Source organism: Gouania willdenowi, chromosome 3 (assembly GCF_900634775.1).
Source record: "Gouania willdenowi chromosome 3, fGouWil2.1, whole genome shotgun sequence".
In the NCBI taxonomy this organism is placed as follows: Eukaryota; Metazoa; Chordata; class Actinopteri; order Blenniiformes; family Gobiesocidae; genus Gouania; species Gouania willdenowi.
In genome coordinates this window covers 25,912,396-25,927,863 of record NC_041046.1, presented here as the reverse complement: position 1 = coordinate 25,927,863, position 15,468 = coordinate 25,912,396, and the positions used below count along the sequence as shown (strand labels likewise).

The 15,468-nt window shown below is 36.0% G+C and overlaps 1 protein-coding gene across 10 annotated transcripts in view; it reads left to right on the top strand.

Moving 5' to 3' along the window:
• The window catches only part of mybpc3 (myosin binding protein C3), a 49,172-nt gene that overhangs the window by 13,050 nt on the left and 20,654 nt on the right, over window positions 1–15,468 (top strand). For 2 of the 10 annotated variants that reach the window (XM_028440717.1, XM_028440658.1), the window contains 16 exons: window positions 1,231–1,290; window positions 1,429–1,431; window positions 2,276–2,296; window positions 3,595–3,758; window positions 3,869–4,001; window positions 4,133–4,135; window positions 4,943–5,067; window positions 5,186–5,291; window positions 6,084–6,250; window positions 7,371–7,421; window positions 10,405–10,570; window positions 12,660–12,766; window positions 12,861–12,890; window positions 12,981–13,120; window positions 13,927–13,992; window positions 15,140–15,299. In XM_028440717.1, coding sequence (XP_028296518.1) covers window positions 1,231–1,290; window positions 1,429–1,431; window positions 2,276–2,296; window positions 3,595–3,758; window positions 3,869–4,001; window positions 4,133–4,135; window positions 4,943–5,067; window positions 5,186–5,291; window positions 6,084–6,250; window positions 7,371–7,421; window positions 10,405–10,570; window positions 12,660–12,766; window positions 12,861–12,890; window positions 12,981–13,120; window positions 13,927–13,992; window positions 15,140–15,299 — 1,502 coding nt within the window. The remainder of the gene's footprint in view (window positions 1–1,230; window positions 1,291–1,428; window positions 1,432–2,275; window positions 2,297–3,594; window positions 3,759–3,868; window positions 4,002–4,132; window positions 4,136–4,942; window positions 5,068–5,185; window positions 5,292–6,083; window positions 6,251–7,370; window positions 7,422–10,404; window positions 10,571–12,659; window positions 12,767–12,860; window positions 12,891–12,980; window positions 13,121–13,926; window positions 13,993–15,139; window positions 15,300–15,468) is intronic. The other 8 variants (XM_028440668.1, XM_028440676.1, XM_028440690.1 and 5 more) reach the window with 8 other exon arrangements.

Genomic DNA, 15,468 nt, shown 5'->3' with positions numbered 1-15,468 from the left:
TCCGTGATCAGGTCCTGTGCCCAACCCCAGCTAAAGCGAAAAGGACACGTTTCGGATGCACAGTTGGAAGCAGCGATCTTGTCATGCCAAACTGCCGTTAGCATAGCCGTTAGCTTCAGATGGGAGTACACTTCCGGGTCACGTACTTTGGCCAATTGGTAATGGAGAAAATGGATAAAGGTGTTTGTTTTTTGTTGGATGGTTGGATGGACATGCATGTGTCTGGTTGCTTTGTCAGGTATCATTAGATACAATAGTCATGTGTGTGCAAAAGTAATCTATCTGCCAACGCTTTAAAGAGTAACTAAACCTCAGAATGATTTATTCTTGTCCAACTCTTGACATTTTAGGCAAAGTTTTTCAATTAAAAATATTTTGTTGTAAAAATGTAAGAGTGCCCTCTATGGGTTGAAACCTGGCTATTACTATTACATTTAGCTATTGGCTGAGAATGGTGGTTTGTGACGTTTTGGGGGATTCTTATGTCATCAACAAGCACTGTTAGCTCCGCCCCTCCTATAAAAACTAGCACCTGTGGACTTTGCAATCTGTAGCGAGTAGGTTGGATTGAGAGAATTGTGAATAGAGAGGCATAGTGAGTATTAAGTAGGTAGTTAGCATAGCAAACTTTTTTCTTTGGAGATTTTATATTATAGACTGGCCGTATCTTAACTGCTCCAGAAGCCCCGCCCATAGCCATGAAGCACACCCAATAAAACCCTTGTGTTTGATTACTCTTTAAGATCTCTTCAGGCCTAGTTTAATAGATTCCCACACATTTCCTGAGAAGCCTATGATTTTCAGCTTTTGCCAATAGATACAATCACATTTGACCCAGTTGTATTCACCTGCGGACTGTCATGAAAGGGAACACCGAGCAGGAATGATGTGTGACTTCAAAAAGAAAATGTTTCCCAAAAATGATGACTATTGGTTCAAAAACTCAGATTGACCAATTACAACCTCTGCATGCTGCTTCTTTTGTTCATCAAGTCATTTCTCTTTAGCATCAGACTGACTGACTGACTGTGCAGTCATATTTCTGTGTTTTACAGCTCAAACTGCACCAGGGCATGCGAAAGGGAAATATTGATGCAAAAGAAACTTGAGAAGCTCTGCAAAAATGTCTGTGAATGAGCAAATTCCTTATGCTAGAGAAACAAACCACATGTAAAAACAAACATGGTGTTTAGAAAATCAGGTGCTTTTGTTTTTCTATTGTTTCTTCAGTAGCTCTGATGGGAATGAAGACTCTGGAGAGCTGGACTTCAGTGGATTATTGAAAAAGAGGTAAGCAAAAATGATGCACGGTGATATCACGGTAATATCTCTTTTAGATATTAAAAATGGAGAAACATTTTGTTCTGATTTTTTATTACATCAATGTTTCTCTACCCATTTGTTTTGATCTATCCTCCCCATCTTCAGAGAGTAAGAGATTTCTTCTCTAAACTAAAGAGTGAGAAAGTTGCCAAATAACATTATTCACAAAGCTAATAATAAACACAAATATTAACTTGCAGTCAGTGTTACCAGATCTGATGTTTCCTCATCCCTTTATACATGCAGGAATCCCATTTCATTGGTAAAAAGAAAATCAATGTGAATAAGTAGACCTTATTTATAGTTATATGAGAAAATAGGCAGTTTTGCTCAATTCTAAAAGTTTTTGGATGGAAAATCATCATATTTATCTGGAAACTCTGTGTAAGGTGAGAAGCAAAGGAGTCTTGTTCTGTTGGTCGAGTATTTTTTTTATTATCAAACTATATCAATACATTAACAAAACTTGAATCACACTCATCAAACTGATCAAACACAAAAGATGAACATACATACATATTTTCTATAAAAATACATATTACTATGGCACCTTTATCTTTGTACTCTTTTTTATCGCTAATGCCAAGTTTTTCTAAAGTTTTTAAAGTTTACCATTGGTAACATTTCCATATCCTCTCACAACAGATCAAAGATCCCTTCTGTCTATTACATCACTGGATCTACTCTGCATGTGTTGATCCCACCTGTGCATGACGGCATTGTATGTTGTGTATAGGCCTTATGATGAACTGTGAATTAACTGTCACGCATGCTTGAATATTAACATTGTTTGGGGTGTTTAGTATAGCTGAACGTTATTATTTAGTGAACTTTAACATGTTTTAATGTGTAATATTTTAAACTTTGCGTGTTGATTGTGTTGCTTTTCAAATGCTGTGTTTCAACTTGTCTGGTTTGTTTTGCCTCTTGGATTCAACCTCTGAATGAGCAGCAGTTTAAAACCCACAAACCGGTAAGAAACTGCTCATACAGTGTGTGAGCGAGACTCACATGGTAATTAGTCCAGGTTACACACACACACACACACACACACACACACACACACACACACACACACACACACACACACACACACACACACACACACACACACACACACACACACACACACACACACACACAATTTCAAAAAACCCATAACTCTGACACACAAAGTTCAATCAGCCTCAAATTTGACACAAATGACATTTGCCCAAACCTATTCATGACTGCCTTGAAATGTTTCCTATTATGCCTATGCGTATTCGACTGGCGCCATTTATGGTCATGTTCACTATTAGCAACTATGGCACGCCATAACAGAGAAATGCATATAACTCTAATATACAAAGTTCAAACCACCTCGTATTTGATACACATGATGGTTGTCCAGCCCTAAACAAGAATCAATGTTAAAACTACCCATCATGCCATGCGTTTTCAGAGGGCGCCGCTTTTAGTGGCGTCCGACGCTAACAGCTCTTGCAGAAAGACGATATATCGTTTTGACTTCAAAATAGTGTTGGATGAATCTTATAAGATGGGAGCAGGTCGCTGATGGAGAAAAAAATGATGTGATCAGTGGGAGGGGCCTATAATGTCACTGGAAAATTCTTCGCCATCACATTCTAAATGCTGTATCTTGACTATTTTACAATGAATTTGCATCAAATTCATAGAGAGTGATTTTTAACTGGTTTTCCCTTTCATACTGGGTTTATTCGACTGGCACCACTTTTGCACGCCATAATAGAAAAACCGCTAACATTCAAACAGAATCATATTTGATACACATGATGACTCTCCAGCCCTAAACTAGAATCAATGTGAAAATTACCCATCATGCTTTGTGTTCTCAGATGGTGCACGCCTTAATAGAAAACCCTGATAACTCTCATATTTGATACACATAGGTTACCGACCCCAGCCACTCCTTCGGACCCTACGAAGCCGCTCGCGGTTTTTATTATTATTATTGCCATTGTTGTTTCACATTCGATATAGACGAGTAGTCACTTGGAAATATAAAACTATAAAAATTGCAATACCTTTTATCCAAATAGTATTTTTTTTTAGAGGTTTTTTTTGAAATTTTTACTATGTCTGATAAATCAGTTGTGCAAATGCAAATGTCTAGTAGTCAAAGATAATATGAACACATTCTATATGGATATGAGTGTGACTATCACAGGCAATGCTACTGTTAAGTAAAATGTATGAACACATGTCATTGATCTGAACATCCCTAATTGTCTGCGTGTTACTTGTTAGAGCTGCGCCGACTAGCCACGATCCTGATGTGGACGTTTGGAATATTCTAAGTCATGCGCCTGCGTCAGAGTTTGAAAAGATTGCTTTTCAGCATGGGATCACTGATCTGAGGGGGATGCTCAAAAGACTGAAGAAGATGAAGAAAGAAGAGAAGAAAAGTGAAGGTCTGCATTCTACAGTTAGTCAAATAGTCAATAGTCAAAGTGTTTATTGTCATCTACAGACCAAGAACAGTACAACTGTCTAACACATTATTTGGTTTCAACATTTTTAGCTTTTCTTAAAAAACTGGATCCAGCCTATCAAGTGTCAAAGGGACATAAAATTAAACTCGCTGTTGAAGTTGCCAACGCTGATGTGGATGTAAAGTGGCTAAAAAATGGACAAGAAATGCATCCAACTGGAAGGTTTGATTCCAACTCCTCTTTAAAAACTTGACTCATTTACACATTCAAGTGGATTCTGTATTAATAAATTAATATTAATGTATTATTATTTTTCTCTTCTTCTTCTCATCCCCATGCTGTGACACCACCAGCAAGTAAGTATCAATAACAGAAGAGATTTTTCAAATTTTTCACAAAAATTCAAGATAATAACAGTTGCACATAACATACATTCAATAATACAGTGGTTCTCAAATGTTTTTGGCTCAAGCACCCCGTTTGTAACCCTTATTTCTGAAGTCCAACTACAATATTTTGTTTAGAAAACTATTTAAAAACAACTATAGAGCATAATGATGGAATGAACAAGTGATAACACACATTTTGAAGAATCTCATTTTGTAAATAAGTGAAATGAAACAGTATTAACTGCAGTGGTTTCCAACCTTTTTTGGATCGCGACACCATTTCTGGCGACACCAAAGGTATATTTTTTTCTAGAATACATTTTTTATCATGTTTGAGCTCAGATAATTTTTTTTTAGTTGAACTAGATTTATGTTTCACAAAGTGAAAATATAGAAAAACAGTTGTTTAAGATTGTGTGTTTTCATACAAGAAGAAGAAGAAGAAGAATTTCAAAATTTCAAAAATCTATTTACATTTTTCTGAAATTTCAGGTGACCCCATAAAAACTCCAGGTGACCCCTCATGGGATCCTGACCCCAAGGTTGAAAAACTCTCATATAGTGCCCTCTGAATAGATTTATTTCCATAGTTTTTAACATTTCCATTAATCTCACACCTAGGGTGGGGCCAAGACTCACACTTTATTTGTTAATTTTACTCTCTCTCTCTAAGTACCCCCTGTAGTGCCATTGTGTACCCCCATTCGATAAACACTGCGATACTAAATTAAATGCTACTGTTTCAAAAAATATTTTCTTTTTTTTTTTTTAAAGGTACATATTTGAAAGCGTTGGCAACATGCGCTACCTCACAATCAACAACTGCTCCTTGGCGGATGATGCTGCGTACTGCTGCCTGATTGGAGAAGAGAAATGCACCACAGAGCTTTTTGTCAAAGGTATCTGAGGTTGAGAGAGAAGTCCTCTCACAGTCATCATAGTTTTCTCCAACAGGGCTTTTTTTTTTGGGATAAATTGGATAACTCATGAGTTGATGTCCTTTCTGTGTTCCTGCAGAACCTCCTGTTAACATTTTGAAAAGTCTGGAGGATCAGATGGTCATGAAGGGTGACCGGGTGGAGTTTGTGTGCGAGGTTTCAGAAGAAGGAGCCAATGTAAAATGGTGCGATTGCCACAACAAACAAATCAATCAGCCAGAGGTTTAAAGATTTATGCACACTTGCAAGATTTGAACAAACACATACAGTACATAACATTGAAAAAAAAAAAAAAAAAAGCAAGCTTCTATGAAACCAAAACAATCCAGCTCCTGTTCCTCTGTCACTGTGAAACAGTTGCTCAGACACCCAGCAGGTGGCATTTGAAGTCGTCAGGTCTACAGACAAGATGCCAGAGCTTGTTTCTGACAGCCTGAAGTACGCTACGAGCTGTAAATTATCGCCTCAGTGAAAAGGTCACATCAGCACGTCACTGTGTCCTATATGACCTTTATCAAATCAAGAAGCTTGCTTTAAATCTATGCAGGGCTTGGTTTTGATCCAGATTAATTGAGTTGAAACACAGGTTGAAGATCAATGTGTGTGTCAGGGAAAAGTAAAAGTCAAATGATTCATAATGAAACAGGCGATTACATAACATCACACAAGGTAAAGCAAAGTAAAAGAGTTACTTAAGTTTAACGTCAATGTTTAAACTGGTTCCCATATGAAGCAAAAATAGCTATTTGGTTTTGATTGTGAGAGCCCACATGTAGACTCTCCATGATTGATCACAGTTTGTATGGGTAAAGGATAAATGAATATTGGACAAAATATTTGAATAGAGAGCAATCAGGAAAACTAAGTGCAAAGTGTGTCTGATTTCCACCAACATATCACACAAGTGTTAAACAGCTGTTAAATGCCAACCGTTAAAGTTTATTTTGCTCCTATTAATCATGAACACTGCTGTGCAGGGAGAAAGACGGCGTTGAGCTAACCAGAGACGAGTCTTTCAAGTATCGCTTCAAGAAAGACGGCTGCAAACATGTTCTGATCATCAACGAGGCCTCCAAGGAAGACTGTGGCCACTACAAGGTTAAAACCAGTGGTGGTGATTCCATGGCGGAGCTCATGGTACAGGGTGAGTGTTGGTCATGAGGGTATTACGAACCTCTGCTGTCAGTGATGAATTCCCAACACTTGCATTCACACGTCCCACCAATACTCGCATGGCCTTGCCACTGTTGGCATGCTGTCTATCTTTGGGTCGGAGTCCACATAATTCTGCCAAGGTTGCGGCACAGACGTCACATAAGTCTGCATGCCGGCTAAAGTTAGAAGATGTGCGCTCCACCTGAAGGCCACCGTTATGCCTTCTTCTCATCAATATGTATTGATTAGATTTCAATTTTTCATTCAAAGTTTAGGACTGTGGTTTTGATTTTGGCTTTTAAAACTGTAAATACATACATCATGTTTAAGACAATGATAACAAATGTCTTGCAGAAACAGTTTTCTTAAAGCTTTGGATAAAACTACAGGCTTTAAGCAAAGAAAAAAAAAACAAGAATACTTAAATACTAAAATGACTCGGATTACAAATTATTGCACTGTTTTGCCAATAGATACACTTCACGATATGTCACTCACTGCTGATCTCAATGTTATGATATACATTATAAAATGTTAAATCTCTACATTTTCACCCTTTTCTTTATGACTTTAAAATTCATCTGTTTTTGTGTTTATATTTATTTTATTGTCTTGCACCAAAAAGTCATGCATTTCTTTAGATTTCTAAAAAACATTCGTCTTACTAGAGACACAAATGCATTTACCAATTTCTTACTGTTATTAAAGGATGAAAGAAATAAGGAGCTCTAATTTAATTTATTTCAACTCAATTCAAATTATTTGTTTTTAACTCGTTTAGTATTTCTCTGGTCCATTCACTCTATTATCTGTGTAATACAAAAGTTTATTCCATACAATTGGATAATTTAATTTAGATGTGCTTCTATGTATTAAATGGACTCTAGAGGTCATCTGATACAGTATATGCTTCATTAGTCTCCAGTACTGACTCATAACAGCTTTGTGATGTCTACATTTAGACTGGATGCCTTTGCTTTTTTTTTCCTTTTATATCTTTATCAAAGCAAATGTATTTATTTGTTTTTTTTCTATGATGATTGTGTGTGCACAAAGTCGATATGTGTTTCTGCGTGATGCGCTTTGATGAGCCTTTTTTCAATCCACAGGTGATGTAAATATCACTGATGGGAACGATTCAAACTCAGCCGTCCATGGACGTAGGCAAAGAACAAACACTGTTGCTAGTTTGACCCTGTAACCTTTTAGTTGTAGCTCATTTTCATTACAAACTAGAAAGCACATTTAGCAAATCCCTTCCTCAATATTCTGTAGATACTCAGTTTGTGTATTTAATCTGCATATTCACACATTAGTGCATGTTTTCATTTAAATATCATTCTAGAGATGTAACGATTAATCGTAAGGCAGTTAAAAATCTATTAATAGGTATCACGATTGACATCGATGCTTTGAAAATTGAATCGCAGTACTTTTTTTAAATAGCTATATATTTGTCCCTTCTCTTGTCCAGCAGTGTACCGGCGGAAGGAATCTGCTACTAATTTCTTTCTGGCTGCCTTCTACTCTTAAACATGTTAATAAATGATTCCTTACCCCTTTAGCACCAAAAGAATATTTGTAATGTTACGTGAATATCTGTAAAAGTCATGTTTTTCTATTAGCTCTGTCTGCTAGCGTAGCATCTCTTCTTCACCGCTAGATTAGCTGCATGCCAACCGACCACTGGGGTGCCAGCGCCCCCTGCTGGTCCAAACAAATATCTGATGTAAATCAGTACAAGGACGGTTTTTTTTTTTTTTTTTTTAAAGTCAAATTGTTAAGGCACAAAATACTTTTTCAGTTGCACTATTAAAAGGAAAAATAACTATTATGCAGTTTTGCATTGTTTACTATAGAACCAGAATTTCAATTAATAAGCTTCTTCTTCATTTGTATTATTCCTTTATTTATTTCATTCAAGATTTATTTCTAGTTAAATTGCATTGTTTTGAATAGTTTATCAAGGGATTCTTTTGACAATGAAAAATAAAAGGAAAATAATACAGTATTTTCTAGGTTTTTCCCCCAAAAAATAAAGTCATCATTTGACTACAGTACCATTTTGTAAAATAAATCGTGAGAGAATCGTATTGTGAACCCAGTATCGTGAATCGAATCGTATCGGGAGTTGAGTGAATCGTTACATCCCTATATCATTCTGTGAGTCAACTTTGTTTGGAAATCTGTTTCATTTGGATCCTTTGACTTCATTTATGCTCCATGCATATGCTATTGAAAACGCATATGGAGACCAAATGCATTCATATCAACTCTGTCTGTGTGTGTGTGTGTGTGTGTGTGTGTGTGTGTGTGTGTGTGTGTGTGTGTGTGTGTGTGTGTGCGTGTGTGCGTGTGTGCGTGTGTGTGTGTGTGTGTCCTTGGGGTTTTTGTTCGTGGGTTCGATCGTTGTCTGGGACTTCAGGTCAATGGCCTTCAATCTGGCTTGTTAGTCAAGCTGCAAGCCAGCCAAGAATTACCATTTGCCATTATGTTGCATGGATCAACACCTCCATCCACAGCAGAACTCCCATTATAATGCCATTCCTTCGTCTGTCACTGAGCTGACATTAAACTCCTGCAACCTTCACAAGAAGTGTGGTGTAGCTCATCTCAGATAATATTTTCTGCTGTATACCTTTAATAATTTCTAAAACTCAGTCTGCCATAAAGTAATAACTTGAAGTTCTTGTATCTGGTCTTCATTTTCATTTGTTTTATTTTTAACCATGATTAAATTTGTCTGTTCCCCTAATATCAGTTGCCTGGATACTATCACGAAGCTGCATATCACATCATACACATGATTAATATAGTACCAGGGTTGGGGCCAATTACATTTTTCAATTATAATTCCGTTTTCAATTATCCATGTTTAATTAGAATTCAATAATGATTACAGTGACCGGCATTTTTTACAATTCCTATTAAATTACAATGATGATTTTTTTTTTCCTTTGAAAGTCAATTACAATTACATCCTCAATTACAAAAGTTCAATTACAATTTTAGTGCTTTACTAATGATCTCCTAGTATGTAATCTGGTGTACGTTGTATGCTTATCATTTACAGGCCTGTTGTGATGGTTGTATGTGCGTATGGTGTTGTTTTAGCATCTTTATGTTTACATTTTAGTGCATTGTATTTAAGATCTTATGTAAAAGCAATAGAATCAGTTAAATTTACACTATTGTTACTATGTAAAATTGCATCATCCCAATTTAAATGAGATTGTATCCAAACTCTAACCCATTAATACAAAATTACAATCTTTTATTACAATTTCAAAGTAAATTATCAAAACTCAATTAAAATTCAATTACAACTAAAATATTAGCTTTTTTTTTTAAAGCAAATGCAAGTGAGGAAGCAGGTCCTGGCCCTCGTCGCACTGCATTAGCTAGCATTAGCATTTTTTTTTGCATTAGCATTAGTACTAGTATTAGTATTAGTGTTAGCTAGTATTAGCATTAACTAACATTAACTAGTAGTAGCATTAGCTACCATTAGCATTAGATTTAGCTAGCAATAGCATTAGATTTGGGTAGCATTAGCCTTGCGTTAGCAGTAACCTAGCATTAGCCTAGCATCAGCCCAACATTAGCATTAACCTAGCAATAGCATTAGCCTAGCATTTACATTAACCTAGCATTAGCTAAGCATTAATCTAGCTGAACATTAGGTCAAAATCAGTTGAAGAATGGGTGGGAATAAAGCACTTGGAAGTTGAAAAAGCTGAAATTTCCAATAGAAATTAATGGGAAAGAAAAAGCATTAATAAGTCAAAAAGTTTAAAAGTTACAAATTATAAAAGTACAAGCATAAATCTTGGGAACTTACTGATTTTTTTTTGCTTATTTGTCAAAATCGAACAAACGGAGTAGGAGGAGTTAGTGACGAAAGAAGAAAAAATGGATAATAATAATAATAATGGAGATGCCTCCTGCACGTCACTATTTGCAACGACACCATTTTTTTTCAATTATAATTACAACTCTAATTACACCATAATTGTAAATAATGATCAATTACGCAATTTCAATTATAATTGACCCCAACCCTGCATAGTACACACACATATAATAGCCTTGCTTCTATCACATTCTTCTCATACCCATTTCTCTTTGTGGCCATCTGTTCAGAGAAACAATTGGAGGTGTACCAGAGCATCGCAGACCTCACAGTAAAAGCAAAGGATCAGGCTGTCTTCAAATGTGAGGTGTCCGATGAGACCGTGAGGGGAACCTGGTACAAGAATGGCGTGGAAGTTCAGCCTGATGCCAGAGTAAATATTTCACATATTGGCAGGTGAGCAAACACCAACACATGTAAAAAAAAACAACAACACTGGAATAGGAATCAGAGCCTTAACTAGAAGAGACTGTGTAGTACAAAGGCGCTGGACTAAATTTAGCCAAACGGTGGTGTTTATCAGAGGCACAAAATTATGAAATACACTTCCAGAAAACATCAGAAACTGTGGCAATCACCCAATCTTCAAAGCAGTTCTCAAAAACTGTTTGAAAACCAACCATCATGCACCCATAGATAGTAATGTACTTTTCTTGAGCTCTTTTAACTCCTGACTGTTTGTTTCTTTGTGTGATGTAACTTAACTGTATGTTCAATGTTATTGTTCAACTGTATGTAATTATATTACACATTTACCCACCTTAGGACAATGAAATTTAGCTATTGTGCTACAGTTCCCTCCAAAAGTATTGGAACGGCGAGGCCAATTCCTTTGTTTTTATTTTCAGATCAAAACATGATTATGAGACAAAAGTTCAGAATTCCAGCTATTATTTCAAGGTATTTACATCTAGATGTGTTAAACAACTCAGGACAGAGCACCTTTTGTTTGAACCAACCACTTTTCAAGTGAGCAAAAGTATTGGAACCGACATTATTAAATGAACTTAAAGTGAATAACATTTAATATTTGGTGGCACAATCCTAACTTGAAATAACTACATCAAGCCTGTGACCAATTAATTTCAGCAGACTTCTTCAGGAGGTGTAACGCGTGCTCTTTTGGGTTAAGGTCTGGTGATTGACTTGGTCTAAGACCTTCCACTTTTTCCTCCTGTTGAAGTTCTTTGTTGTGTTGGCGGTGTGCTTTGGGTCATTGTCTTGTTGCATGATGAAACTTCTCCTGATAAGTTTGGATTCATTTTTCTGTAAATTTCCAGGCAAAATGGTTTTGTAGACTTCAGAAGTCATTGTGCTGCTTCCATCATGAGTTATTTGATGATGGTAGCAGCAATAAAGTGAGCCCGTTCCAGAAGCAGCCATACAAGCCCAAGCCATGCCATTACCTCCACCATGCTTCACAGATGAGCTTGTGTGTTTTGGATCATAAGGAGATCTTTTCTTCATACTTTGGCCTTTTCATCAATTTGGTAGAGGTTAATGAAGTCATGCACATGTCCCATAGAATTAAACCAGGAAAATTGCACCCGCAAATGGTCTCATTAATCCATAAAACTTTGTTCCAAAACTTTTGTGGCTCATCTCTGTACCTCTTTGCAAAAGCCTTTTTATTCTTTTTGATGGTGAGTTTTTTGCATCTTGTGGTATGGCCTCTATATTTTTTCTCTCGAAGTGTTCTTCGAACAGTGGATTGTGATCCCTGTGGAGGTTGGCAGCGATGTCACTGACTGTTGTCTTTGGGTGTTTCTCCACAGCTCTGACAATGTTTCTGTCATCAACTACTGTTGATACCCTTGGCTGACCTGTTCGATGTCTGTTGCTCAGTACACTAGTAGTTTCTTTCTTTTTCAGGACATTCCAAATTGTTGTATTCGCTATGCCCAATGTTTGTGCAATAGCTCTGATTGATTTTCCCCCTTCTCTCAGCTTCAAAATGGTTTGCTTTTCTCCCATAGACAGCTCTATGGTCTTCATGTTTGCTTATCAGCAAATTCAGTGTTCACCAGTGACACCCAAAGCCAAAAACAAGAACTATTTATTGTGTAAGCATTCCATCTAAAAGGCAACACCTGAGCAACAAGAAACATCTATCAGTCACATGTGCCAATATTTTTGCTCACTTGAAAATTGGTTGGTTCAAACAAAAGGTGCTCTGTCCTGAGTTGTTTAACACATCTAGATGTAAATACCATGAAATAAAAGCTGGAATTCTGAACTTTTGTCTCATAATCATGTTTTGATCTGAAACCCAAATGTCTTCAGTATAACAACAAAAACAAAAAAAATTACATTGCTGTTCCAATACTTTTGGAGGGAACTGTAATTCTGGCTTATTTATGTTGACGCTGTTTCTGACACATTGATTAATATGTAATGTCCTAATTCAAATAAATGAAACATGATTAGATGCATTAAATATGTTGCACACATCCCAGGTTAACGTCAATTATATTTCAAACCACAGAATCCACAAACTGACCATTGATGATGTCAAACCTGAGGATGAGGCCGACTACACGTTTGTGCCAGATGGTCATGCTTTCAATCTCTCTGCTAAGCTCAACTTCTTAGGTAAATACAATACATTTTAACACTGAAAAAAATTTATCTTGTAAGAATTTGGCAAATATAACATATCCACATTGTTTCCTCCTTTCTTTTTCAGAGGTGAAGATCGATTACGTCCCACGCCAAGGTACACACATTTCTCTCACAGCCAATTTCAGTTGTAAAACAGAAATCGACTAATTTTAACAGTCACACTTTTATTTTTTTTTGTCATAAGATCCTCCCAAGATCCACCTGGACTGCATGGGTCGTACTGCTGATTCGACCATCGTGGTGGTCGCAGGAAACAAACTTCGTTTAGATGTTCCAATCACTGGAGACCCTGCACCCACTGTTGTCTGGATCAAAGGAGAAAAGGTAAATAGCAGTCATGAGACATGTGTTCATCAAGTAGCAGTACTAATACTGAGACAAAGCACTGGTTTATTAAAAACTTTATCTAAAATGTGACGAGCCACATACATAGAGGTGTCTTTTTCCCTCAAAAAATATGAAAAATACAGAAACCCAGAAGTCTATCTCAAGAGATCCAAACCTGTTTCATTAAAAACATCAACCTCATGGGTACAAATAAAGAAATTAGATTTTAGTACCTTTATCTGTCTTTTTTTTGTCTTCAGTGTAGAATATAAATCATTATTTACTGATTTATTACCCTTATTTATTGATGCATCTGTTTTCTTTTAATCTGTGATTAGATATTTTAAGTGATTATCAGGTTTATTTCAACTTTTGTTTTCTCCCCCAAATTTATTATTGGAAAATGCATTTTCTTAATATACTAATTACATATCTAAATATATGAAAATCAATTAAGAGAACTAGCATTTAAAAAAAAAAAAATGTATTATTATTATATTTAAAATAAAGAAACATTAGAGATTAAATACTCCGCGAACCTGTAAAAACAGGAATAAGTGGGTTTGAAAATGGATGGATGGATAGAGATTAAACAAACTGTTTATTTACACACTGACAATATATTTTGAATATTAGATCGTGTTCTTATTTTACATTTGCTGTACTATTTATTTGTTTATTTAAAAAAAAAAAAAAAAAGCAATGATGAAAACAACAGGCTAATTGGTCTATTTGAGGTGATAAAGAGGTCACTTGGCCTCTTTTGAATCTTTAGACTTTACCGCTTTGCTCTGCTCACGTAGACAAGTTCAGTCAAACCTGATGACGATGAGACGGAAGAGGGCACAACCTCCTCGATCGAGGGGCAGGTAAGTGTGTTCGAAGTGCATGAATCTGTCCCTTTATTTAGTTTATCACCAGCATATAATTTTATATAATAAATAATATATATATATATATATATACTGTATATATATATTTTTTTTTTTAATTAGTAAGGTAATGGTTTGTGTGATGTGCTACTTCAGCTGTTGTATATGTTGAAAATATTTCAAATATTTTAAATATTTTTTTTAAAATATTTTTTTGAGATAAAGCTCATTATAAGTGTAATGGATTGATCCAACCGCTGTCACTGATCTGAGGTGTAATAATTCCAGTAAGTTAATTTTTTCTTCTTTTTTTTAAATACATGTTCATGTTTTGTTTGTTCAGACAAAGTTTTTCAGGAATTGTGTCAAATGCTTTGATGCTTTCCTTATGAGAGAACTCATAGGGACACATCAGGGCATATCACCTCTGAGGAAGACTGGCAGTTGACAGTGGACACATGTCAGGAGATAAAATGTCCTGAAAAGCCTTGTCTGAATAAACAAAACCTCAACATATATAACATATATGCTTTGAAGTGTAGTTTTGTGGGTTTTTTTTTTTACGGGTGCAGAATAAAATCTACCTGCAAGTTCATAAGGTAAGTGTACGATGTTCCATCAATGAGCTGAAGTTCACTTGAGATCAGACAGTGCGTTGATTTTTTTTTTTTTTTAATATTATTATTATTTGCATGTTTTCTTACATAACAAGCTTAAAGTGAATATATGAAAAGGTTCTAGAATGTAACTAGAATTTTTTTTTCTATTGATTTGACAATAGTTTGAACAAAAACCTTTTAAATGATTTTGCTTAATGAGTACAATGTAAACATAATCTTCATTTCACAGTGTTGTGCGTAATGGCATCATGCAGGGATGATGGAGGCGCTGTTTCAATGTCAGAACAAAATGATTGATAACTACTTATTACTGCAGCGATGCACAATCATCCATGTCTACATCACGATGCATCACACTTTAACACACAATTATTTTGCAACCAGTTAGAGGTAATCTTTTCATAAAAGCCTTTAAAAAATGATTTTCAAGCTCCACAAGTAGCAAAAATGCAATGCATCCGATTTGTAGGCTAACTGAGTGCCTTTTAGCTCATTGTGACTCCGTTCTGTGTCTTGTATTGCAGGTGATCACAGAGGAAAATGGCAGGGTCCACGTAGAGACCACTAAAGGTCACTGCATTTTCACCATTGAGGGCGCTGAGAGGCAGGATGAAGGCGTCTACTCTGTCATAGTTCGAAACCCAGCTGGGGAAGATACAGCTGAGATCAACGTGAAAGTTGTCGGTAAGACTTTTTTTCCTGCAAATTACAACACTTCATTCAGGGTTTAGGTTATGATTAGGGTGATAACTCACTAAAATGCATCGCTTTGCAGTCATCATCAGGAACCCACACAACATTACATGATGCGTAGCATGTAAAACATGCGGAAATCGTGTAGCAGGCATGCAAA